The sequence below is a fragment of the Aulostomus chinensis genome, chromosome 9 (assembly GCF_037954235.1).
Source record: "Aulostomus chinensis isolate RoL2024-O1b breed Wild chromosome 9, RoL_Achi_v1.0, whole genome shotgun sequence".
In the NCBI taxonomy this organism is placed as follows: Eukaryota; Metazoa; Chordata; class Actinopteri; order Syngnathiformes; family Aulostomidae; genus Aulostomus; species Aulostomus chinensis.
Window position 1 is genome coordinate 7,198,637 of NC_141328.1, and position 27,823 is coordinate 7,226,459.

The 27,823-nt window shown below is 40.2% G+C and overlaps 1 protein-coding gene across 1 annotated transcript in view; it reads right to left on the reverse strand.

Annotated features, from left to right (window-relative positions):
• LOC147255633 (cadherin-4-like) overlaps positions 1-27,823 on the reverse strand; it is a 243,318-nt gene that overhangs the window by 42,987 nt on the left and 172,508 nt on the right. Inside the window, exon 5 of the mRNA XM_086213454.1 lies at positions 18,646-18,843. Within this exon, the coding sequence (XP_086069580.1) occupies positions 18,646-18,843 (198 nt within the window). The remainder of the gene's footprint in view (positions 1-18,645; positions 18,844-27,823) is intronic.

The following is a 27,823-nucleotide window of genomic DNA, read 5'->3' on the forward strand; positions in this document are numbered from 1 at the left end:
TCCTCCCCTCTCCTTGTCTTGCCTTCCTTTCCAACTCCCTCTCTGCACTCCTCCCCTTTCCTCTCATTTCTCCCCTCCGCTGTACTCTCATCACTCTCTCTCTTTCTTCGCTTCAGGTCTCTGTGGGGACAGAAGGCATGCATGAAAAATGAAATTACTTCAATCCGTTGGCCTTGGCAGTGGCGTATAAATCCTCACCAGTTAGGAAGTGATAGCGCTCCATAATTCCATTTGGGGGTTCCCCGCCCCCTTGATTTCTCACCCTTTTCCAAGTCGTCCTGCTTGGGGGTAAAAGACATTCAGCTACACGTTTCCACAGTCATTCCAGGCAATTAGCTCTCCCTCCCACAATGTTCACATAGACGCTTTTAAAAGTGTTGAGAGACATTGCCAGCATCCTCATCCTTCTCTGTCTTCACAAAATATTTGTGCATGGTTGCAGATGCAGACAAGCGTTCATCCAAGCAGGCGCAATTTTCTCCGCCACTCCGATTTTGTTTATGCCGTCTAAAAGAAAGGATAAAACTTCAACATTGCGTTATCAGTTACTACACTATGCTTGTTTGGATAGTTCAGAGTTGACAAAGAGCAAAGGATGACAAACTGCTGCAGGCTGATGTCTGGTTCATGATTAATAATGTAATAAATCACATGCATACATGTACATGGCTATGTATAAAGGAATCCAATAATGGATGTCAAAGAAATGAATCAGTAGTCAGTCTACTCTTTTTATCACAGCATATTTTGACAGGCAGAATGTCATTTCAATAGTGAGCAGCTCTCACTGTCAGTCTGCCATTTCAGCTTCAGGAAGTGAAGAAATGTGGAAAAAACTAAAAGGATACAAAGAAATTCTCATAACTGCATATGAATACTTTTTATATCTTTTGATGAAAATCCCCTTTCTCTGTCTCTCTCTTTCTCTATCTGTCTCTCTCTCTCTCTCTCTCTCTCTCTCTCTCTCAGTCAAATGTTATCTCCACCTTCCACAAAATAATAACATACAAGTGCGTGCACTCACACACACGCGCCATGAAAAAGGACTCCATTTTTTAATAATTGGCAAACTGATTCATTTTCAAAAGCACCAGTTACAATCAAAACCTTATTTTTTCCCCCCAGGCTCTTAAATTTTTTCTCCCATTGTTTTAATAGCTTCAGTATGTGTATTAGGAGAGAGGGGGATGAAAAAGTGAATGAGAGGCACTCGGCTATAGTGAACAAGGATTAATAGTGAAAGAGATAGTGAGTCGGTAAGAAAGAGAGAGAAAGCGAGAGAGAGCGAGTCAAGGCTGTATCATACGGCATCAGAAACCAGACACTGTCTAAATGACCTATTTGTCGACAGATCAAAGCAATTCCCTTCATTACTGACAACTTGTCTGCTTCTTAAGGAGATCTTATCACTGAGCTTAGTGCCCTTCTGCCAGGCAAAACTAAATCAAATGAGAAATTATCATGCCACGGGGTCTTCAGGGAAAACATGGAAGAGGAGAAGAAGAGAAGGAAATGAATAACACAGAAGCGCCGTTTTACCGCCGCAGTCATTGGAGTGCAGACGAATTACTCTTCACTTAAAAATTTATGTTAACTAACACTTCTTAAATGTACTCAAGTACCACGACTTAGACTTGATTGTAAACCATGAATATGCAGTTCTAACATTAATATTTTTTTTCCAGATTGCATGCACTGATCAAATGATGGCCAGAGGGCAAACTAATTCCTAAAATATAGGAAATATAAGAAACTGTCCTTCGCTGACTGTATTTTCAGGCGGATGGGGAAAGTTCCCGTTATGCAATGCATCATGTAAAGAGCGTTCAGATATCAACATTATGTTATGCATATGCATATGTTTAGAAAAACAACTCAGAATACAGAAAAATGGCAAAAAAAACTTCATCATCTCCCATAAGATTATGAAATGAAGTTCACTGTTAAGAATCAGAATCAGAATCAGAATACTTTATTCATCCCCAAGGGAAATTCTGTTGGTAACAGCCAGGTATTCTTCAATAGCCTGCAAGAAAGCTAACAGCGTGTTAGCTCCAGTGGAGCTCAATAAAGGTAAGTTTACAAAAGCATTCATTGACATCACAATCACCAGCTCTAGTTACAACACAGACGATCGAGTAAAGTGACACACCTTCCTCTAAGTGTTTGAAAAACCTCCGTCTAGCAGGATATTTCTAGCTTGATATTCAGGTATAAACTTCTCTCCCAGCTCTAGAACTTTTCCAGTTCCCAGTTACTGATGAATGCAATATTAGAAAAAAAGTACTGATCATTACCTGCGCCCGAGCCTAGAGTTCTACCAAAGTCCTGTCTCAGCAGGGGCGGGGGTTCAAGAGAAAGAGTTAATGTATTTTTTTGTGTATATTGATGATATTTCCATGATAGTATGTTATGCATATACATATGTTCTATTGTCATTAGCTATGGATTGTGATGTGTTCTGGTACACGCAGTTTGAGACTGATGCTGCTGAGGTTCATCTGCTGGTCTCAAGAAAAGATGGGGTTTGTGAAAGTGATGACATCAACAAAAAGTTTCTGGTTAACTCCAAACAAGAAAAGACAGCTTTGCTAAATCGTACAGCTGGCAATAGAAGAGGGAAACTGATTTAGATTCAGCTATTGTTTTCAGAGAGAGGAGAGATGTTTTCCTTTAACTAAACAAGGAGATGAAACAGTGTATGTATGATCAATGAAACGGGGAATGTGTGCCAGCCATATTGATTACTTTACAAAACAAGTGACCCCTTTCCTTTAAAATTTCCCATCCATCCATCAATTATGTAAAAAGCACAGCCAGTCATTGACAACAGCGTAGTTGTGAAATATGTTCCACATGATTACCTTCCCTGCACGAGAAGAGTGAGTCAACACTACATGCGCCTCATAGTTGGTGTGATAGCACGGTAGAGACAGAATGCTCCAGTCACCTCTACACTCTTCATCTCCACCTCCTCGGCTTCACCAATGTTTCCTTTCATCTTTGCTGATCATGTTCAGTCAATGGGGAATTTGTGAACTCGGGGAGAGTCAATGTCAAGCTGACCTTAGATTTGTTAGAGTATTAAATGAGAAGACCCACACAGATGAAACAAAAATGCAATAAAGTTGAAGCCTTGATAGGAATGGCTTGGTGATATATTTGTATTTTGGAGTATTTCTATTCAACTCTAGAACACTAACGTTAGAATTAGTAACACCATCACTAACGTTGAGTATATGTACTTGATATAATATTCTGATAAAATATAGTTTTCATCAAAATATAACAAAGTACAACACTGTATGCTAAATTGAAGTACTCTTTAATTTCCCAATATGCAATGTCACTTAAAATAAAAAAAAAGAGTACCATGGGGGACCCTATAAAATGACAAAAGAATCCTCTAGTGTTCTAGGGTTAATTAGATTCAGATCCAAACATATGATAATTACTGGTTCCTTAAACTTTAAAACCATCTGAAAGATTCCAGAAGGAGCCAATCATACGCTTGTTCTTCAGAAAAGTACGTCAGCAAACCGATTGTAATTTTTAATGATTATTTCCATTTTCCCCATCTGCCCCCATGAAATCTAATGATGTGCTTTAAAAGCCTGGTTTAGCATGCAAAGAAAGCTGCAGTATCCATATACAATATATACCCCCACAATACTGAGGGAGTTTTCAAGTTGGTTGTGTCAGATCTAAGAGGGATACATAATGCAAGTGCAAACACACAGCTAAATACATGTTTCTTTCAGCCTAATGGTGTGTTGGGGGTGGGTTGGTGCTCTGATCACACTGTGGCACAAACATTAACCTTGATTTTGCCAATGCACGTACATACTGTACATGATGTGCTTTTAACCCTAAAACTGACAAGACACTGACATTTCATTTACAGCAGTTATGGTTAAGTTATTTTGCTGGGAAAATATATTCTTTACACATCCAGCATTTAGCAACAAAATAAAATTTCTCGCCCATTAAAATACCAGCATGTATTCCCCTTTAACTCTGTTCATGGTCATGTCCAACTCCCGAGACATTCAGTGCTGACCAAGAAGTCTATAGTGCAATATTAGAATTTAGAATAACCAGCCTGCTATGCCTGCAAACAAATTTAAGCAGTAGCATTGCTGGCCAAACAGTGAAACAATGCGTTGATACTCACTATTCATCTCCATAATGTCGAGGGGGTAGAGTTAGTTGAAAATAATCTTTATATTCATTGCTACCAATACACTAATACCTCTGACACTGCACATTGTAATTTGATGCTTGATGTTATGAAAATATCAATTACAGTTGCCTTAACAATGTGCAAATGCAACAATTATTATGCAAATTGTAATCCCGTATTCTATAGAGAGTTGCAGACTGCAGAGTATTACATATTTATTTTTCTTTTCTGTGTGGGAGACACTGTTTATAGTGACTCATGACCTAGACTAAACATGCTTCTTTACCCAGCAGCTTCAGCTTGCATCACAGTCATGTTATATCAAAGAAAAGCAAGGGCCATGTGCTGCGGATTAGTTTGGAACATTGTATCTGCCGTGGAAACAATTCAAAACCGTGCACAGATTTGGTAATACGGCACAGCTTTTACGACTTGGCTTGTTTGGTTTTTTTAGTTGTTATATTTAACTGGAGCACATGGCACAAAACAGCAGCTATATCAAATAGCCAAATGTGATACATGTGGAAAAAAATATGTATGCCAGAAAATGGTGCATACTTGAACCGCATTCAAGACTCATTTATAAAACTTACTGGGAGACATCCATTTCTTTCAATCGCTTCATATTCACCTAAACGAAACCTTCAATTTCAAAAACGTTAAAAGCAAAGTGTCCTTTCAAATTGAATTGTCTTGCAGATTTGTGCATCATATAGAGAGAGAACTTCAAACATCTGATAGTCTGGCATCGTGAAGGACAGTGTGAAAAAAAGAAGACATTTGTGGTTTTTAATTTTTTTCGATGAACGGCAGAAAAATTTTACTGTTAAGTTTGTTTTGGGATTGAAAAGATGAGATGGAAAACAAATAACACACCCCAGGAGATACCATTTGTTTATCATGATATTTATACATAGAGGATGGTTTCTCTCCTGACCACACATTACAGTTTGACAGAAAAACAAGCCAGAAGAAATTATTAAGTAATGCAAACAAAAGGAACATACAGGCGCACACACACACACACACACACACACACATGCAGAAGTCTGTCATGACAGTGCCAATTAGGTGTGCTGTGATGCGCTCCTGTTTGAGAGAATGACAGCGGTTCAGTGAGCAGGAGGACAGTCGAAACAATCTGTCATTCGCAGACAGCAAAGTCACAGCAAACCCCTAAACCCCTAAAGAGCTGGAAGCCAAAGCACAACAAACAGGGATACCTACTTCAAATACAAATGCTGACAGGAACAAATTGAAGAAATATGCTCCATAAATGTACAGTAAAGCCTAACAGGCAGACAAGAAACACAAGTAGCGGACAACAGGTCACAAAAAGGCTGCTTAACTTTGCTGAGACAGGAGAAGAGTTTTAGGCGGCGTGGCATATCTCATATACACTCCATCTGTTCAATTTAAAACTTGTCTAGTGAACCCCAAAAAATAAAATTTCACTGTGTTTTTTTGCTGTAATCAGCAAATGACTGCATTAAGAGCTTTCCTGTGGCAATTTCAAAACACAGACTTTAGCTTTGACTTCAAAAGGTACTGTAGCACAGCACTGATGTTGAGTATCTGACGTTAGAATTTTCCAAGATGCATTTACTACCTTCAACATAAAACTGAACATCTTGTATTCATTAGCTGGGGATGATGTCAAGGAGACTGCATATACATATGAAACACATGGCTGTGTATTTATGAAAGTCTATAGCTTTAAGGTGGCTAAAACAAACAAAAAAAGTTGTCTATAGAGAGTATTTACCCTCGGGGTAGTCCACTACTTTTGACTAGACTGAAATATCATAACAATTATTGAATGGATTACTGTGACATTTTGCAAGACTGTGCCCAGATGATGTATCCTAATGACATTGGGGATATCCTGACCTTTCCTCCGTGCCGCTGATCGCAATGAGACATTCACAACCCCTTCTGAATCAGTTGGGTTTCCATCTAGTTAGATCAACCCAAACTTTGTTCATGACAACACATATGCTTAAGTACATGCTTGTGAAATTTCTGTCATTACAGACTATGATCAAATACTCATAGATGTAATTCTATCCATCCGTCCATTTTCTTCCACTTATCCTGTCAAAGGTCACGGGGGGGCTGGAGCCTATCCCTGCAGCTTTTGGTGTGAAGCAGGGTGGACAGGTCCCCAGTCCATCACAGGGCCAACACATAGAGACAGACAACCATTCACACTCACAGTCACACCTAGGATCAATTTAGAGTATCCCCTCTCCCCCTGTGGGAGGAAGCTGGAGTACCCGGAGAGAACCCACGCAGGCACAGGGAGAACATGGAGACTCCACACAGAAAGATCCCGTGCTGGAGTTGGGCACTAAAACCCGTAACCTTCTAGCTGTGAAGCAACAGTGCTAACCACTGTACCATCGTGCCACCTTAGATGTAATTCTCACACCCCCCCCAAAAAAAAAGATAGAAAAAGTTAAAAAAAATATGAACTAAGAAACATGAGCATATTAGATACATTATTACGGGAATTTGCATGATGCTGTTGGTATTTAACTTAAAGCAGACGTGCCTCAGTACAATGCAAAATCTTCAAGCGTAGAGACAGGAAGTTGAAGCACTGTGTAGCATGGCTACCGTATTTCTACCCAACGGTCACATTTTGTGCTTCAGACTGACATTTCAATGTCAAAAACTATGCACATCGATACTCTAACTCAAACCCACAGATATACAAAAGGTCAAAAGATGAAGCTACTGGGTATCACTTTAACAGTGACGAATTTCAGTTCTGAGCAAAACCATGACATTAATTAAAAGCATTATTTTATAATGAAAATATCTTAAAAGAAAATAAATTTAAATGCAGCTTAATGAGAACATTTGTATTGTGGTATGTCTTTAAATTTAAAATGAGTGACCACAGACTGCAACTGCTTCAGTGCTCTCTGTGATTTGGAAGCTCTTTTCAGATTTTTAAGTGACAAAAGAGAAGGGACAATAAGATGCATTTTTAGATTAATCCACTTACTGGTGGTGTGTGAAATGAAATTGAGAGATAGTGTGCCCATTGTACTTTTGTGTCAGTTGAATAATAGCTGGAAGTGATGCACATGAGATTATTAAAAGACCTTCCTCCACATTAGTGAAAATAACATGGGGGAAATGGAAGTTAAGCAGTGAATGACTTTTCCAATTATTGCTGTGTGAAAGAAGTCTGGTCTTTAATAGTGCAGGCTTATGGCAAATTAGAGGTGCTATTCTCCCCTGAGGTAACAATGGAACAACTCATCCTCCCTCCTTTCTTCCAGACAGAGAGAATGAAAATAAGGCAGCATTTGTAATGGCAGACAAAGAGTGGCTGCACCTCTTAGCTTTGGCTTAGCAGGGTTAGAGTGTGAGGGCCACGATCTCACTTTTACCCCCCCCCCCCCAACACTCTTTCATTAGGGGACTGATTAAATTGTGAAATCAGAAATGTGATGGATGCATGAATGACTTCCCCAGTTGCTCCCCCAGGCTTTGACAAGGACAATATGAAGGACCTCCTGTAACTCCCTTTCCCTCCTTTGTCCCCTCAATCCCAGGAAACCCAATCTGGGTAATTAGAGTAAAGAGTGTTGGATACTTGTAGAGGAGATAGAGGCAGAGCAAGAGTGTGACAGCGGCACAAAACATGCTGCTGAGGCACTTTTCCCAGTCATTTACCCCCTCCTCCGATGCACAGATGCACACTCACATCCACCTTTTATACACACTCTTCTCCCACACCCTTTCTTATTTTCTTCTCACGAAATCTTTCAAGCAACATTGAAGAGAGGAAATGGTAACAGAGATGATGGAGGAGAGACGGAATCAGTTAGAGAGACAGGTGGAAAATGAATGTGGCAGTGAAATGATCAGAAGAAGCAGATCAAGAGTCCCTTTGGCTGAAAACCTGGACACAGGATGTGAAGTGAAGTTGCCAGGGCTTGTACAACTGTGCATCTGTCTAGCGGGATGGATCCATATTGTAAGCTACACTTTCCCCCTCCGACCAAACATGCGACCTTCACTGGATCTTCTTCCACTTGACTAACTTTGTCTTGCATCCACTTTGTCAGGCTGGTCAGAGAAATATCCAGTTACATCACTGGACAGACACGGTTCCCGTGGACACAGCTGAAAGGCTGTTTGAAAGGGAACACATACAGTATACGTCAGGGGCATCATGAGGTAAACAGATGTCTAAGGACGCAGATGTGAAGGGAGAGGGGTGGGAGGAAAGGTGTTCAGGTAGAGCAGTGTGCTTGTTTGATGTTGACTGGAAGCTTGACAAAATGGGCTGCTCCCTGCCAAGCTCGCCCCTGCCAAGCACAGGCAGAAACTGAAGAGGGGCTGGACCTTGCCATGTTGCTGCTGGGTGTTTTGAAAAGTTGTACATTAACATCTGCATGCGTGTAAAAACAAAGAGAGGCTGTCTCACTCCTGTGTACATGCACACATACTGTACATACACAGTCACAATCCAGCCTCTAAGTGTGTGTGTCAGAATGTTTCCCAGGATTTTCTGGCTGCTGCTAACCAAGCAAGGGATTCTGCTTGGCAAACTCTTCCACAGCAAGAGTCCAGCTGTCATCTTGACAAATGAACCTTGGATGAATGAGGAGGTGTGTGTGTGTGTGTGTGTGTGTGTGTGTGTGTGTATTTGTGCAGCCATAGATGTGTGTTTTTGGATTCACGTCTTTGTATTTTTACTCCAGCATAAGCCCATGTATCAGAGGGATGACATACAGATGGCTGGTGTACATGCATTTTTTTATTTTTTTTTGCTTTGCAGCTGGTCTGTCATTCTTTGATTGATATGGATCAGAAAGTGGATCAGAGCCAACAGAGGTCAGTTTCAGTGAACCTCCTCCTCCCGGTAGTCATCATGAAAACAGTGCAGAAATTCAGCAGATATTTCAGCCTCCCCAGTCGCTTGGCTTCACTCTGACTCCTCTTTAAAGTGACACTGACTATAGAGCAACCGGTACAAATCACCTTATATAAAGAAGCCTTTTGCTCAGCCTCAGTTGAACCATAACATGGTCTCCCATATGACGTGATGCCAGGCCCTGTGCTGAGAGCTATGCATCACACTGGTTTTATGAACAATGTGGGATGTTAAAGCTTTTATAGGGTGTTTGGAGGAAATGTTCTTTTCTACTGAAAATGAGGAGCAAATAAAACTGTATAAAGCAGCATCAGGGAGAATTGGCCTGAAATAAGTAATGTGAAGCCTGCAAAGTTAAAGGACGAGATAAAAAAATACAGGCAACTTTTTATCTGGTGCTAAATTGTTTATCTTAGGAGCTGTTTCATCTTGAGATGCTGTAAAGTATTTCATTTTTTTTTATAACCCACATGCACAGTAATGATGTATGGTGTTGGTTAGATCTTCATGTGTTCTCTTCCATATCTGTGGGTGAGTATGGTTGGGCTGTTTTACCAGCATACAAAAAAAAAAACCCCAGTCACTCCATGACAGATTTCATTATACTTGCATGCATATAAAGATTTTTCTTTTTTTTGTCTGAGGTCTTTCATTGTAAATGACAAAGTAAATAGGATCACAGTATTCTGGTGCAGACCCTGGTTTTGATTTTCTTCACAATTTACCCCCAGGAGAGAAAGAGCCAAAGAGGGGAAAATGGAAAAAATACAAGCACATTAAGAGAGATTAGAATTTTACAACACATGACTTGCATTCAAAAGTGCTTCAATTCAATTCAATCTCATGCCCAAGGACTTTTCCCCTCACAATTACTCTTTCTTTCCATTTCCTCCAAATGCGGTAGCTTTGTGTTAAATTAGATTTTATTTTGTTAGGTCTGTCTCTCAGGCAAACATGGAAACATTACTGAGGAGATGTGGGAGGAAAGTATTATCTGATGGCACAACTGCAATGTCTGAATGTCTTTCTTCCTCTCTTGCATTCTGTCTTCTTAATCTGTGCGTATAATTTCCTCTGTATCTACTTTTACGCTCTACTTTCAATCTGACTGTCAACTTGTCCTTTCCATTTGAATGACCTTGTCTCATATCACCAACAATCACTACCACTCTTGCCCCCACTTTGTCCCCACCTCCCAGTGTCCCCTTCCGAAAATCTTTCTTCCAATTTCACTGCACATTATTATTTCATGTCTTTAGAGGAATAGGGATTCTTGGCTCTCCTTCATCCTGCTGATCCACAGGGTCACTGGGGCCAACCTCCGGGGAACCATACAGAGGCTGTTTGTTAAGCTGTTATTTATCGCCTTCATAAAGTCCTCCTCATCTCCTATTAAAGAGCCTAGAACTGTTGCCCTTGACTCACACGTTAACTTGTGTGTCTTTTGGTGAGATGATTTACTGTTTCATTTAACACCAACTCAACCCAAGAGGGAGCCTGCCTGGTGTTGCCTGATGTCATATCAGAGAAGAAAGCGTTCCAGCAAACACACATGTAAATATGTTTATCCCTCTTTGTGTGTGTGTGTGTGTGTGTGTGTGTGTTTGTGTGTTAGTGTGTGTGCGCGCGCCTCTGTGTTGTCTGTGAGTGAGTGGGTGGCTGAGGCAGGGTTTCTGTTTTGCTTCAGTAAAGCCGTGGTTGCAGCTCTGGCCTTGGGTTTATGAAGTAAGGCAAATGCTCAAAAATTTTCTCTTGAAAAATACACCATTGCTAAATATGCTTGATGAACTTGTTTACCAGAACTTCACTAATGGGAAATTAAACAATGACGATTAAGTGTTGCTTCTATGGAAACAAAGGCCAAATGCTGTGACAAATACATACCGGATAGGAGACTCCATTTCCTGGGGCTAATGAATGCAATTATAGTGATTGCACTAATTTCATTGCAGAAAGGGAGATGAACTTCATCAGTATATCAAGACAGGAATATTACATAAAGAGAGCATTAATAGTGGATTGTGTAGGAACAGGAATCCAAACTACTATAAATGGAGCTGTCAAAGTTTCCGTTAGGCCATTCACTCTAATGATTTTCCTCAAACACTTCCTTGCGTGAGATATTAATGTGCCCTCATATGCTCCGCTCCTCTCTTAAACATTCCAGTCTCATGCTATTCAGAAGATGTTCAAATTGCTTTTATGGTCAAATGTTTCATTAATAATCCGATCTGTCAAAAAAGACAGGAAGGAACGTGTACCTCCATCACTAAGACTCCATTAGCAAGGGTAACAATGTAAAGCACTCTCAACTTCCTGTAGTGTTACACTATTGCCATCAAGGTTAGTTTCTCGCTTTCATCCCAGCTATCATTTTTAATGAATGGTTTGAAAAACGTGACCTAGGCTTTAAAGTCACACACGCAAAAGGTTGATGTGCAAGTGAATAAAGAGGACTGTCTGAATCAAATTTCATGGTAATCCGTTGTCTGTCAATCTGGTGTGTCTTTATGAATCTGCAAGCACTTGGATGCCTATCAGTTGAGGGATGTAACAAATAAGCTCATTACATTTTGGGGAAGATCAATTTGCCATTGGCCCTGGTGGTCTGTGGTTTGCAGAATACACCATGTTTGTTATGCAGGATGATTTATTGCCTCTTCCAGGGAGGTAATGTGATCAATGTGATGATTGTAAGCAGAATATCTCAAAACCAATGTATTGATTTTTATTAAATTTTGTGGAAAGATACAAACAGGTGATTAAATTTGGAGGGGATGTAGATCAAGTTGTAGATCCTGGCTCCTGAAGACAGTTCTGGGCCATTGGAAGAATATTAGCAGGGATTTTCTGGACACGTTCGGTTATGTTGATGCCTCAATACATGTGAAGCAGTTAAAAGAAAAATGTTTCAGCTTTGAGAAATCATCTTGATTTTACTCACTATTGATATCTCATTTTCTTTTTCCCAGGCAAAAGTGTTTTGATCAAAGGATAAGTTAAAACTCCACCCAAAGATAAGAATAAGAATACTTTACACTTACTCAATACTTTATTAATCCCACACGGGATAGATCATGCTCTCAATTGCTGATCTGGGGGTTGGGAGGAACATCATCAATGGATTTTGATGATATTACAATTACAATGATAAATTTATGATTTTATTTCTTCTTCTTCTTGTTTGTCCTTGTAAAAAAGAGTTTAAAAGTTTATTCTGGCAGAATTTTACTCTGTACTTATGGTTCCCTTGTCCTCAAGTTCCTACAGTCGGTTTTCATTTTTGCTGGGTCCATTGATATTAACTTCATACTTCATGCAAGGACATTTTTGTGCACACAAAAACATTGACTATCACCAAAAGCAGCCACTCTAATCCTTAAAGTAAACCATTAAAGAAGCAGTACATTAATACTAGATAAATATTTGGCCATAGCGGTTAATAGTAACATTTATCTTGTCGAAGTATCCATTCCTAGTGTTTTCTCAGATTACCTTCAAAAGCAGTCAGTGATTTAACCAATATGCCAGACTTAGAGATGAAATCGGAACTTTGACAACATCTTTTTCACAGTAAATGTAATTCTCTGAGAACCACGATCGTCTATACAACTTATCGTGACAATCCATATGACATATGTAGGTATAATTCTGTCTGAACCGAAGTGGGGTACGGAGCCACCGACTGACATGAACATCTTTAGATCCGAGCTGCTAATAAATGAAAACATCAACATCAAAAAGTTTATTTAACCAAAAAATTTACAATGTTTCAAAAGGGAGGTTATTTTATCCGGAAGAAAATTCACAGCTGTGGTTTGGAAAGGAAATACCTCATGTGAATTCTCCAGGAGGGGAAATCAAACAAAACGCTAAGAGTTTAAAACGAGCCAAGATGTGCTCCTGAGTCAAAACAAAGAGCAGATGAATTGCTGACACGACTGTTTGTGCTCCCCCCATGTGTGGACCAAGGTCTCTCTGCTTTCCCCCACCCTCTACAGGAGGTTTACACATATCTGAAAGAGACATTGTTTCTTTCCTTGCTTTCATGACTTTCTGTCGTGTGTGTGTGTGTGCATGCGTGCGTGCGTGTGTATGTGTGTGTGTGTGAGTACTTGTGTGTTGAGGCTGTAAGTCTGCCAAGAAAAGGACCTTTCGTAGCTCAGAGAACACTGAAAGAATCTGAGCCCAGAACAAAATATGCTTGAACACATATACAAGAGCGCATATCCTGTACAGTACTTGTGTTTGATAGACCCTGTGTAGTCAAACACGTCTGAATTTATTTAGCTAGGAAAATGAGCTTAACGGCGTTCAGCATTCATAAAGCGTTCCATATGGGCAGCAATGGGGTTTCCTCACGACCAAATGTTGGATTGGACTGTGATCCTTACATACTTGCATCCCCGCGTTTAACCATCCTGTGGTTTCTCTGGTGGACGAGGTTTAAAAAAAATGAAGAAGAAACACAAAACAAAATGAAGTCCTGTTTTTTTTCAGCTTAGCTTTTCTTCTCTTTGTTCAGGGATAAAGCAGAAATGTGACCAAACAAAACCCCCAAACAATACACATATACAAAGGCAACAATACAACACATGTGCTGTGCTGATCCTTTGTTTGTTGCTTGTGTAGGACAAGTAATTTCACTCAGTGCCTGTGTATGCATTTGTTTGTATATTTGTGATGGAGTGTGTGTGTTTATGTGCATATGTCTCAGCAGGAGGGAGTGGAAAAAGATGAAGGGGGCTGACTGGAGCGGTGCAGTGTTGGAGTTGGTGTTGTGGTGGCAGATGCCAGGAGGATTCCTTCGACTCCAGGGAAGAGTCTGTGAAAAGTAGTTGTCCAGGAAGTCTATCAGGCTTAACCCAAACACAGACGTGCCTCTAATCCCTGTGTAGCCCTGCATTCCCTCCTTTGCTCCGGCCCTTTTCTTTCTGCTGCTTTCTGTTCTTCACAATCCCACCCACCCTTCTTTGTGCCCCCCACCCCAAAAAAAAGCTTCCACACAGTCATCTCACTTACTGTGTACTGTATGTACTTTTTTGTTCCAGGTTCTCTGTTAGATTGTCTTTGTCTGTATTACTGGTGTTTTTGTTGATGCTATGTCTGTCAGTGAAGCGAAGCAGTCATTAATCACTGGTAAATGTACGCAGAGGAGAGCAGACACCTTGGGGGGGGGGGGTGTTCATTCTGCTTCGAAAGATGCATCTCTCAACACGCTCTATGCAGAGAGATGCAGAAAGTGGAGCACAGGTGCTGCAGCGAGGACAATAAACATCACCAGATGCATTGCAACTTACATCGCATCAGATACAAACACTGGTGTTATTGTTCAGTGTTTCGCATGCAGACTTATTCTCTTAAACCACTACAAGGAAATACATGGCAACATAAACTACTGGTGCAAATTATTTGTCCATTAAGTTCGACTCTCTCTGCTCCTATCAGTTAAGGGCTTTAGACAAGTACTCATTCATTTAGCGTATTGCTCCCTTTGCTGCGGTTCCTCTCTGCGGTGTTCCTGTCAATAAAATGTTCGCCGATTGTTGAAGGATACAGCCACATTTTATCAAGAATATCTGTCTGCTCAGTCTCAAGGATCGAGAGATGTTTTCAGAAGAAATATTATCCAATAAAACAACAGTTTAAAATTGCAGACAACCTGACATCTCTTATCCAAGTACTCAAATATAAATATCTTTTCTTTTCAAATCAAACAGTAAAAGAAGAGGGAACAGTTTATTGTTAGAAGGGAAACACAGGGAAGGAGGAATGAAGAGGGGTGAATGCTATAAGAATCTACTCTTATATGCTAAGTAGGAGTCTGTTCAGTCATTCAGTGTTATCTATTTCGTGTTAGCCCCAAACGCGCCAAATCTTAACGTCTTTACAATTCTCTACTTAAAAAAGTCTGAAAACTGAAAGGAAACTTCACATTCTCATCTGGCAGCATGACCTCACCAGCACCAGCCATCCTGACAGGCCGAGCATACATCTCTGCCTCTCCGTCTATTATTTTCACACTGACAAGCTAACAGTGTAATGAAAAGGGTATTTTTACTGGACAAACATTTATTCATAGCCTGTCTTTCTGCTCAGCTAAATTGTTGTTTCATCAGACTTTTGTACATTTTTCTGCTGACGGTTGTTCTAATAGGGGGTTAAGGGAATTGTGTGGGGGTGGGGGTGGGGGTGGGGGTGGGGGGGGGGGTTGGCGGTATAGTTGTGTTGAGTCTTTATTTACCCGAGCAAAAGAAATCGATGCCTCTCCTGCCGTAGGAGAAGTGTGTGGATCAATGGAAGGTTTCAAAAAGCCTCTGTGAAAAATCAATGTCCCTTACATGCTATTGATGGTTGTTTGGCAGCAGAAGAAAGAGAATGACAAAGAACACCTGTTTATGGTGAAAAATTGCTCCTCCCAACTCTTTGTTTAAATCTCTTTTGATCCCTTCTTCTGTTGGATTTCACTAGACCGTCTTACTGTTTCCTCTGCACTGCACTCTTTGCTCGAATTTTAATTTTACTTTTCGCTAAAAGTTATGCGCCACTAAATTTAATCGACAAAAACTTGAAATGTTTGGGACGATTCATGATTTAGGCTACAACAATTGCCAGGACATGAATGTTGTCGATCCAATAGGCAAAACCTAGAGTTGTAAATAACAAAAAAGAGCAAATTGAGTCCACCACAAAATGTTTTTAATTAATGCTCGACTGAAATGATTAATCGATTATGAAAACTGTTGGCAATTTAATATCTTTCGATCAATTGGTTTTCTGCTCTAAATTGGACTGAAACAGTTATTTTCTTTGATTAAGGTACGAAAATGTTCAGACTTTCATTTGACTAAAACTTGACTCAATGAAAACAAGACAAAGATGAATAAATAAGATGAAAACAAAACAGGGATATTTGAGGAAGACGCAATTAAGAAAAAGCTGCCAAAATTAAACCCCATTTGCAAAAAAGTACATAGAACTCCTCAAAGTAATGACGACGTTTTAATTGCAGCATTGTGTTCTTTCAGTGGCTCAGTCTAGTCTTTTTCACAAATGGACTTTAACTTCGCAATAACCACCTCCTAGTTTTTATTACTTTGTAAAGCCGAGGCAACAGTCATTTTTCTTCTGCAATTCGAACTCTTACCCATTTGTTGTAAACAAAATCACTGTTGTCATTATCTAGAAATAAAGGAAATGCTGTACCACACCGCCAGGTGACATTTCGTTCAACTCTGCAACACGAGGCTGGATTGCTCTAATATCAAGCAGAGAATTGTATTTTGCTCTCCACACACTGACGTACAGTGGTGTCTGAAGTGTCACAGAAATTATTTCAGCACTGCTATTAATAAGAAACAGTCAATAATGTCTCACTGAGGTCTGATCCCGTCGTGGCCTTAAAGAGCGATGGGAGTACAGTTCTATCATGATTCTACCTATGCAGTCAACAATCCCCTCGAGCCATGTCAGGCTGCAAGCTCAAAGGCCAGTCACTGGTGCTTCTGTCCTGACACCTGCCCGATCCCGTACTGGTCTGATCAAAGTGACAGTGCTGCAGACCTGCGGAGATGCAGGTGACGGCTGCTGTCACCCACCCTGTCCAAGGAGAAAAGCCACAGGATGTTGGGAAGGCCACTGCCTGCATGTCATTCAGCGCTGCACTGGATGACAGAACAGCCCATTAGGAAAGAGACTGACTTCACAGGCCATTAGGGGAGGCATCACACAGCCTCAGAGCACTGAGTAATGGCGCAGTTTGAGAGATACAGCGGAGGGGGATGAGGGACAAAAATGAGACTGGCAGAAAGTGACATATTTCATATAAAGTTCTCAGAGTTTTGATTACCATATAAAATGTCACAGATGTTCTTGTTAACATTTAAGGCCAAAATAACTTTCCTAGCTTGGAATTTTGAAAGAGACAAATGATTTGGAAACACACAAACCACACAAGCATGAAGGAGCAAAGTGGACTAAACAAATAAACAATAAGTACGGCAGAATGATCCCCGTGCCCTCAACTTCCCAGAGCTGTCTCCTTGTTAAAAATCTCCAGTTCTCCGCATGGCCCTGCCTGCCTTCCAGTCATCATTAAAGAGAGAGAAGGGAGTCTGAGAGCCCAACAGAGGCATCAACACGCATCACTTCTCCTCCACTGCGAATGCTCCACTCTCACCAATCCACCAGCCCCTGACGGACCTCTTTACAGCACAGAGTGGATTGTGTTTGGCTGCACGCAACACTTTCAAATGTTCCTTTGATACCAATACCTCTGCCTCTCTCTGGTCTTGACCAGTCTGGCCAGTTTGTTTCTGGTGTAGCACCAGTCAGTAGCTGAGGATTCTTAGATCGGAATGCTAAACTGTGGCCATCTAACGTTACACATCTGCACAAGCACTCCCAATTCAAAAAAAGAAAAAAGACTAAACTCTCTCCCCTCTTAGCTTTATATTTTTTGTTTGTTACACTCTAAGGAGGCAGAATAGAAAGTTTTCTTCAAGCAGCTCCTGAGGCTTTCCCCTGGGGATTGGATAAACCCTTGCTGCAAAACAAAGAACGGATACTAGAGAAGGAAAATGCATCATTTGCACAATCTAAGACACAAAAGGGATAAAGTGGGAGTTTTGTCCATAGTGATGAGAAGTTGATTGCTAGATAATTCAGGCAAAAAGAGGAAAACAGCAGAAGGAAATGAAGCGGTTCGCTCTTGGACTGATGGTGAGCTGCAAACCTGGCATGGTCCTTCGACAGACAGGCCGAGAGACTCCAACTGTTTCCACATTGTGTTAGTATTTTGTACTATTTAAGGAGGCAGTTTTGCAAAGCGGAAATGTCACATTGACAATAGTAATAGAGGTCACCAGTTGTTGGTGCTACATTCCAATACTCAATGCCAAATGCAGTATTGTTGAATTCTGGTGCGCTGGGGGGTTACCACATGTATATTTCTAGGTCTTTAAATTTTAGATTTAGATTTATAAGATTAAAACACTTGAAGGATAACATACTGGTCAAGCTATTTTTCATGTTTTCGAGGTTGGAAAAAAAATAGTTTATCCTTACATCTCACAGGAGGCCCAGAGTCCAGGCTTCAGTAAAGTTCCTGTGACAAATTGTATTGTTAGCAAGGTGCTGTGAAATTGTATTGAACTTTGGGCAACCTTTCTGAAAAGGCGGGATAAAAAGAAATAATTTGATGCATAAAGGAGTAGAAAAAAAAAACAAAACCTAAGTTCCACTGTGAACCCTGAGAATATCATACGGTGGGAGAGTTTAGCTGCTTAGCTGTTCTGGAGCCCGCTCTGTGCCTGGGGGGAAAACGTCTTAGGACAAATCAGGCCAGTTTAAATACCGTAAGATTTTGAGGCTATAATTACATCAGAGGAACAAAGCATAATCATCTGCAAGGATGTTGAGAACAAACCTGTTTTGTTTTTTTTTCCAAACATATTTTATCACCATTCATTTCACTCCCCAATCAGCGTTAGCCATGAAGTGCCCTTAAGAAATCACGACTATAATTTCGCAACAACTGAGTGATGTGATGAAATCTGTCACTTACACTGACGAGCATCTGAGGGAACGGTCCTCGAGAATTTTCTGCAACATTGATTGGTGGGATCACCCAGTCCCTCTTTTGCCTCCGTAGACCCTTGGAGCTGTTCAGGCTGGACTTTGAGAACATGATGACAGGAGGTGGTCCTTGGAGCCCCTCCTTCCTCTCCTTTCTCTCAGCAACTTTCCCCTCTTCATTTGTGACCTTTAAGACAACAGAAAGCTTCATTTAGGAGGCTGGGAGCTGTAAATGGTAACAGTTAGTGACTTGACGCCCATGTTGTTGCAGTCTCAAAGCAGGAATCCATCAGGAACAGGAATCACAAATGCCAACACCTGGTTATAGATACCGCATTTTGTTAACTGTAACGCTCAATGAATTTCTTTCAACAGTTAAATGTTGTCTACATTTTAAATTGAAGACAGCCAAATTGTGGCTGAAAAGAGAACAAATTGTGAGGAATATGACATGATCAGGTGTGCGGGAGCGAATACAAGTACAGTGATATTTTTGGAAACACTTGGGAGGTTTGTGGCATAAATGTCTCAAGGCAAAAGCTCTGAATATCATGTTTGCAAGACTCTTATCATGACTATATAGCTAAATATGAAAATTATATTTCTGGAAATAAAGTACAAAAACTGATTCAGTCTTGCTTTGACAACCTTGCAATTACAAACCTCACTTACACACGCCCTTACTCTAATACTGCTCAAATATTTAACATGTTGAGTACCTCTCAGCAAGCATACTGTGTGGTAATCTTAACACAATGTAGTGAATCACTTAGTAGTGAATTTGTTCCCCTCATTCCTGCGTTGGCTCCAAATAAGCTGATGACAAATTCATTAAATCTCTGTTACAAATGCCTTAAGCAATATTAAAAAAAAACAAAAAAAAATTTGAAAAAATGAAGAAAGTAAGTATATGTTACTGATTCATTTTTGTGTGAAATCAAGAATCATATTTGGTTCAACCCTCTCAGAATGTACTCAAGAAGGCATGTCAATGTAGTTTTTTGTTTCATCAATTATGATACATACCTGTTTCTATTTGATACCAATTTGTATTAAAAGGGAGTAAATAGTGTGTACAATTATAATGTCTGTGAGAAAAGGGGACTTTATAAATGTAGGACAATTAACCCTAAGATCTCCAAAGAGGAATAAAACTGACGTTTAAATTATTTGACCAGAGCCACTGATGGAACTGTAGGACAAATTTAAATAAAAAAGTTACTTATGAATTGTGGCTGAATTGAGTTGAGTTAGCCTGCTAACACACAGACAGACAGACTAGATGTTAGGGGCTACAAGCCCTCCTCTAGTCTATTATTTGCATCAGTACTTCAAAAAAACAAACAAACTAAAAAAACACAACATTTGTTAATGCAAAACAAAAAAACGCTTCAATTATCATTTATCTTTTAATGTTGAGTATTTCACAAGCATAAAATCAACCATCTCTAGTTTACAGTATGTGACACAGTATGCATTGGGGATGAGCAGGGTAAAACTGTAAATTGGGAGCACAGGTGTGATAGGAATGTTTGTATTGTGTGCAGGTGTGTGTTATATGTGAGTATATAGAATATGACAGGGATCATAAACTATGGACTTTGCCGTTTACAATGGGAATAAAAAGCTTATTAACAGAGAGCATGTCTGCGCTTAGATTTACAGCATCTTTCAGCAGACTGTGACAACTGAGCCACAGATGCGCTTCAATCATAAAATATGCTCCCATCATACACTCCTCTCACACACTCCCTGCAGGCAAAGAGAAATGACCACCACAAACCTGTCTTTTTGAAAGATGCTCAAATAAGGAATTTGAAAGGAGCCCATTTTCAATATTCTCAAGAACATTAACTCAACCAAGAGTCAGAACCAATGCAGAAGCTATCAAGCAACTCACCTATCAAATGAATGTCATCATGAGGAAATACTGGTACCCCTATATACAGTATGCATATATATATACACACACACACACACACACACACACACACTATATATATATATATATATATATATATATATACACACACACACACACTATATATATATATATATATATATATATATATATATATATATATATATATATATATATATATATATATATATATATATATATATATATATACTGTATGTATGTGTGTGTTTGATTGAAATTCAATTGAAATTATATAGTGGGAAGAAAAAAAAAACTAAGTCACAATACAATACAGTAAAAGAGGTTTAATTGTGTGCCTCGGGGAGCGATAAATTCTTTAGGAATATGTTCAAGTACATTGTATGTGACATTTTTATGTCAAAGTTACCTACTGTAGGGTCTGTTATCTCAACACGTGTTATTAACGACTACAACGCGTGTACAGTGACCTATGGGATGTGTGATTGAAAGGTTATATTAAATTCACAATCTGGGGGGTTGTTCTTCAGGTAGTTTACCAACATATCTCAGGGTTACAGGGTAGGAAAAAAAGACAACGTGTCAAGAATTCAGTCACGATCATCGTTGCTGAAGCTGTGTTTAGTTGCACTCTCTGTCTCGATCACATTCCCCTGAGCTATCCCTTGCTGACATGATCCTCCCTGCCCTTCTCTCGCAGTGTTATTGTTTTTCTCTCCGTCAGTGGGTCTTGACAGCTTGTCTCAATAACAGTGATTCCTGGAGCACTGGACTGTGTTCAGCTGACGGCACACCAGCAAGTATAACATCAGCACAGTTTCACCTAATTATGTCAGCAAATTAACAGTTTGTTTGTCTGCGCATTACCATATTAATCAAGTAAAGTGGAAATTGTATTCTGTGTCCAAAACCATGCAAGCGGGGTAATGAAAATGCTGAATAAGTATTAGGGCTACATCACATCCACAGGTCGTTATACACATAGGCTTTGATAGTTTGGAGATGATACATTGATCAAAGTAGTGAACAACACAGTATCTAAATATAAATCCTTCTTTGTTTATCTCCAGCTTACCCTTTGTCCAAACATTACTGCAAAAAATCAAGACAGCTACAGTCAAAGTGCGTGTTCCCACCGGCTCACTTCAGCTTGGGTCGGGTCGGTTTGGCCCCTGTGTTTCCACTGGCCCCAACACGGTACTAACCGTTACCATTTTGGACCCTGCTCAGCTGGGGTTCCAAGCGAGCTGAGTGGGGACTAAAATGTGATGTAAACACATAGCAGGGCACTGATTCGGTTACTTACCCGCTTACATCGTCTACTTTGTATCATCTTGGCCTTGGCGAAGTACTGGTCATCACTTAGTAAAGTCTTTTATACCTTTCTTGGGTGTTCTGTTTTGCCTCTTGAAGCCTTGCCTCTCTGTCATCCCTTACTTTTAGGTAAAGAAAAAAAAAAAAACACTGACCAATCAACAGGCAACATGCTGCCTCCATGTCGTTCATTGTTGCTGTTGTGTCGCACACAAATTATGCCGGGGCATTCTCAGCCAGTGAGTCTACCCACACTGACATGGTACCCAGTGATAGTGGAAACGCACCCGTTCAGAGCCGTACTGAGCCGTCCCCACTTGACCCGAGCCTCATTCAAGGCCTCAAAATGGTGCACATGAGCTAGCACCTCAAATATATGTCTACATTGCCAATTAGGATTGCTTCAAGTGACATCACTTTCAGCAGTTTATTAGATTTTACACGGATCTCTTTGACATCACAAAAGGTTTTACTTTGTTTTCCACATTTCAGGTGAAGCTCCCCTTTAATTTTCAACAGTTGGCTTAAGTTAAATAAAAAGCAAAGCTTTTCGTAGATGTAAAATAGTGCTCAAACTGATGACTGGCAGCAGAGTAGTATAAGTGATGCTCCCAAGTGCCCTCTCTCTGGCCGCCTTCTATTTATTATTTACCTTCCACAATCTTAGCTAAATGTTCTGGTATTCAGGTGAGTCCGAGGACACCCAGTACCTTGAGAGTAAACCTACTTCCAGTCCTCCTTCATCTTCCGTTTCTGTCTGCTTACAGGAAATGTGTTAGCATTTCAGGTTTTTCAAAAAATGTGTGGACCTATTCTTTTTCTTTACCAGTGGGTTTCTGTCCTGCACCAGTAGTTAGGTATTTCGCGGATGTGCGTGAATTTTTTCTTTTATTTTCAAATAGGTTTTCTCAAACTTAACAGCGCATAAATCTACTTTAATAGTTTAAGTCAAACTGCTGTCGATATCCAATGAATTCCCCTTCCTCTCCAGTCCAGGTTTCTTCCTTCGTTCTTGAAGCACTCATCAATGGTCTGTTGGTCTGCTTTCTTTGACCTGTGTAATATTACTCATCTTTTCCATGCTCTAGCATACTCCTTGTTTTTCCCAGTCTCTCATATGTAACAGCATAGTCATCCTGACACATACCTTGATTACATGTACATTATTGCGCCTCTATCTTCACTGTTGTTCTTCTCAAGCTCCACCATTAAATTCAAACTCCAGAACTCACCTGCTTTTTTTTTTTTCCCCATATACTTTAATAACTTCAGTGGCTCCCTCTTAAATATCATATCGATTTAAAGATTTTGCTTCATACCTTCAAGGCCCTTCATAACCTCACACCTTCATATCTCTCTGAACTCTCATATGCATTTTCTACCATCCTCCTCTACCATCCTCACGACATTCCCTGACCACTTGACTACAGCCTTTAACCATTTTTGCCCCTTGCCTCTGGAACTCTCTCTCTCTCACTAGACATCTGTTACACAGCCTCTCTCCCCAGCTTATTCCATCTCATCCATACTATAATTTGTTTTTTTTGCGGCGAAAAAGATTTTAAAACTATATATGACATATTAACTATTTATTTCTGCTTTCTTTGACTTATTGATATTTTCTGTATGAGTTATGTTCATTTTTTTGCAAAGTGTACTTGGGTGCCTTATACAGTGCCTTTTATAAACTACAGTGTTATTATATATTTGTTATTCCGTTAGAGGAAAAGGGGTGGCAATGCAAAACTGTATTTAAAACCACTCACCAGACATAAAATAGAACAGTATTCCGTTCCACGACAATAACTGTATTGTCAGAGAGAGGGAAATACATGTGGATGCTCCATTTCTGAATGAATGTATGTACATATGTGAGGGTGTTCATGTCAGAGTACAAGAAAAATCTCAGCTTCTTAATTCAGAGGGAATAAAAGAGGTTCAATCACCATACATTTGCATATAAAGAAGCTAGTGTTTTTAATATCTCCAGTTTTTCATTTTATTATTTCTGTGCAATATGTTGCCTCACAGTTCCTCCTCAGCAGTTGACATTTAAGAATAAAAATAAAATACAACACAGGAGCAGGTTACGGTGATAGAATATGGCAATGGCTTCTGGCACATATTGAAAGTTGACGGTCCTGTACAATGCAGTCTATAAAAAGTGTTTTCTCTTTGTCTCCCTCTGTTTGTTCTTGGTCAAGGTCCCACTGAGGGCTGGCTTGTATCTGCCAGCAGAAACAATGCTTTCAAGGCTGACTTCATTAGATACATGCTCAGGAGAAAAGCTTTTAAGGCTGCTTTAAAATGTGTCAAGCACCCTCGCATATGGTGTGTATGTGTTTGTGTGGGTGGATGGAGGTGTGAGGGGGCATGGGTAAGGGGTGTCATGTTCAGTTTCATCAACCAAGCGCTACATTTGAGAGATGTGCTGTGCAAACAAGGGCCCTTAACAAGACAGGAGAAGTGGAGGTGGAATAAGATGGAGAAAGCGAGGATATCATATTTTGACACTAAAGATTTACAGGACAATAGGGGTGAAACAAATCTGAATTCCCTCAATATTTTGTATCAACAATTGTCTGTTTTTGAAAATGTTTATCTGCAATAAATTATGTTGCTTTTGCCAATTTGAACAGTGGAACCAAGGTGTAAACACCATCCATCCATCCATTTTCTACATCGCTTATCTATTAAGGGTCGTGGGGTGGGGCTGGAGCCTTTCCCAGCTGACAATGGGTGAGAGGCGGTGTTTACCCTGGACTGGCACGGGAAGTGAGGATCGAACCAGCAACCCTTCAGTTGCTAGATGGCCACTCCACCTACTCTTACTGGAATTCCCACATGCAGACATGCGGAAATGAGAGGAATAGCGTGATCCTCCCACCCTCTACATGCACCTTGTGTATCAGTATCTGTACATACATCAGAGGAAGTATGTGATTGTGTGCAGCCTGCCCAGATCATCAGAGGGCTTGTTGAAATGACCAGGCAACTTAGAAATACTGGCTGTGTAGCTGCATAACAAAAAAGGAGGGTAGAACAACAACAACAACAACAAAAAGATTAAACTGTCATTATGAACTAATGAACTAAAAACAGCAACAAAAAAGTACAAGTTGAAAACAAATATCTGTACGGGTGTTGTTAATTTTTGACACATGCCACAAATGTGGGAAAAAAATATAATAAACATATTTAATTTCTCCCTGGATGACAGGGAGAAATGAAAAGAAACAGTCTTTCTGTTAGTGGCCACTAGGGGAGCTACAACCCTGAAAAACTGATACCCCTCATGCTCATAGTCCAAAAAGCACCCCTCCCCACCAGAGACGAACTCCGAACACACACACACACACACACACACACACACACACACACACACACACACACACACACACACACACACACACATGTTGCCATATTGCCTGTTTGGTCTACTGTTTGACAAGTTCACTGAAACATGTACATGATCCTTTGCATTCAGGGTCTGTCAGTCGAGCAGGATGAGACAGATGTGAGCTGAGTCTGGACAAATGTATTCTTTTTCTTCAGAGAGAGGAAGGCTTAGTGGGGTTGACTGCAGGGGATGGATGCCCCACATCCCACCAGTGCAGTGAAGAGAGGCTGAGGTGGAATGATACATGTTTGGGATGAAATGAGGGGGATGAGGAGAAGGGTTGTCAGACGCAGATGTGACCCCACCACCCCTCCTTTGCCTAAATAAGTCATGCTCCAGATCCTTTTATCTACACATGCTAACAGGTATGAGTAGCTCTCTGAGGAGGGATGTAGAGGAAAAAGATGTAGGGAAAAAAAACAGCGAAAGAGAAAAAGAGCTTTGCCGGTCACTGCTGCAAGAGGCTTAAAGTGGGCTTTTCTGAAGCCATGGTGTAATTCTGATCAAACCCTGCAGCTCTGCTTCACTCTTATTCTTACTCGCACAGAAACAGAAAGTACTGGAATGTGATGAAATTGATTAAAAAAAAACAGGTTAAGCTGAGATGTCTGCATAACTCACGTTGATGAAAGATGGAGGACAAGACACAAACTTGGTTTGAGTATCACATTTTTTTAATGGCAGCCTGAGAAATTCCAGATTTGAAGGACGTATTATCCTTTCTCTCAAGCTTCTATTGAAGGCAGCAAACGCTCCCTGACATGCAACCCTGTTGTTAGTCAATAGCAGTGATAAACTGAGCTCAATTCAAATGCAAGAAAGATACTCGATAATAAGGCCAGATGCATGTGCCAGAGCACAGTGCAAACAGCACTAGTTCTCAGACAGCTCACAATCGGCCTTTTCATTTTGTGTTGAATATACCAAATCTGCAATTGACTGTCAAATCAGCACATGGCCACTGTTGCTGTAATTTGTGGAGAACACAACTGAACATCAGAATCCTGATGTCAGAGGCATAATTGAATGGAATCAGAACTGTTGACCAACACGAGTGGTAATCAAAAGTTAAGCAATTAAGAAATATCTCAAGTATATATCAAATTATACTTTTCAGGAATTCAATTATATACTTGTTTTGACTTTGTTTTAGGTAAAAAAAAAACAAACATGCTGGCAAGTTTTGCTAGTAGGTTTCTCCAGTTCACACTCCTAATAAACAATCAGTATTGTACGTGTTCTTAAGAAGCAGAGAGACATGCATTTGTTCATAGATATAACAGAGTACAAATCAATCTGTCCTTGTGCACCCCCCCCTCTCATATTTCTGCGGGAAATTATCCCCCAAACTGCCCCATGGATTAAAATATATACATTTTGTGTTCAAGCACAATTTGTCATTCTGCAGTCCGGCAGGTTGCAGCTAACGTGGTAATACTTCTGCAACCTTTAGTCCATAAAAAAAGGCACAACTACAGATACATCATGAGTGGTGACGGAAATTTAATGCAAATCTGTTCAGCAAAAACACTTCTGAAATAATCTGACCAAAAATAGCATAAACCAATGCCAACATACCAGACTTGAATGCTTGTGCACCCAAATGCTATGTGAACAGGACTCAGTGAGTGTGAAATGGATGCGGCCCCCCAGCCCTGGTGCCATCAGCCTTAGCCAGCTGGCGGTGGTCCCAGCCCTTCCCCTCCACGCCACAGCCTCCCCAAAACCCTGCACGCTTTGATATCAGCCAGCCCCTGGCTACCCAGACATCTGGAAGTTATTATTCAACAGAGCACACCAAAAAGCACCATTTCCATAATGAAACATAATTTTTTTTGTTTCAGCGCCCTGCTTTCTGCTCCCGCTCTTGATGCATACATGTTTATCCAAACGTGTAGCTTTCGTCTGATCCCTGCCCCTGTTTAACGCTCATTTTTTTCTGTCTGTTCATGGCACCCAAGGATATTCATATTAGTTGACTGAGTGGAAAGTGAAGCAGAGCAGCCATCCCTTTGACTTTAACATATTGCAGTTTAATACTGTCATACCATACTAACCAGAAAATCATTTAAAGTGGTCTGAACTACAGACACAAAAGACTAAAGGATAAAATATTTAGGGCCAGAACAACGTAGTCATCCTTTACACCACTCTTACAATTAAATCTTTTGTCGACCAATGTCACACTCTTTCTCTGTCTGTTTACTCGTTCATCTATTTTTTTTTCCCATTTCCCCTGTTTTATGGCCATGGACATTCCCAAAGAAAACCAGCTAAAAACTAATAATTTCCTGGTTTTAAATAATGTAGCGTGTGTGCTCAAGAAGTTTATATATTTGGAAAAGTCTCTAATCATTAAAGCTAACAAAGCTGGCATCAGATATGTTTTCTTATTGATGTTATTTGAATCACTTGTTTACAGTCAGTGCTTGGTGTTACAAAAAATATCACTCTGGGTATTGCTTCTTGGTGGGATTTAGTCCCCCACTACCATGAAGAGACAGAAGTGGCTTAACAGTTTAACCGGTTCTCATCATTTGCATCTTTTGTCTT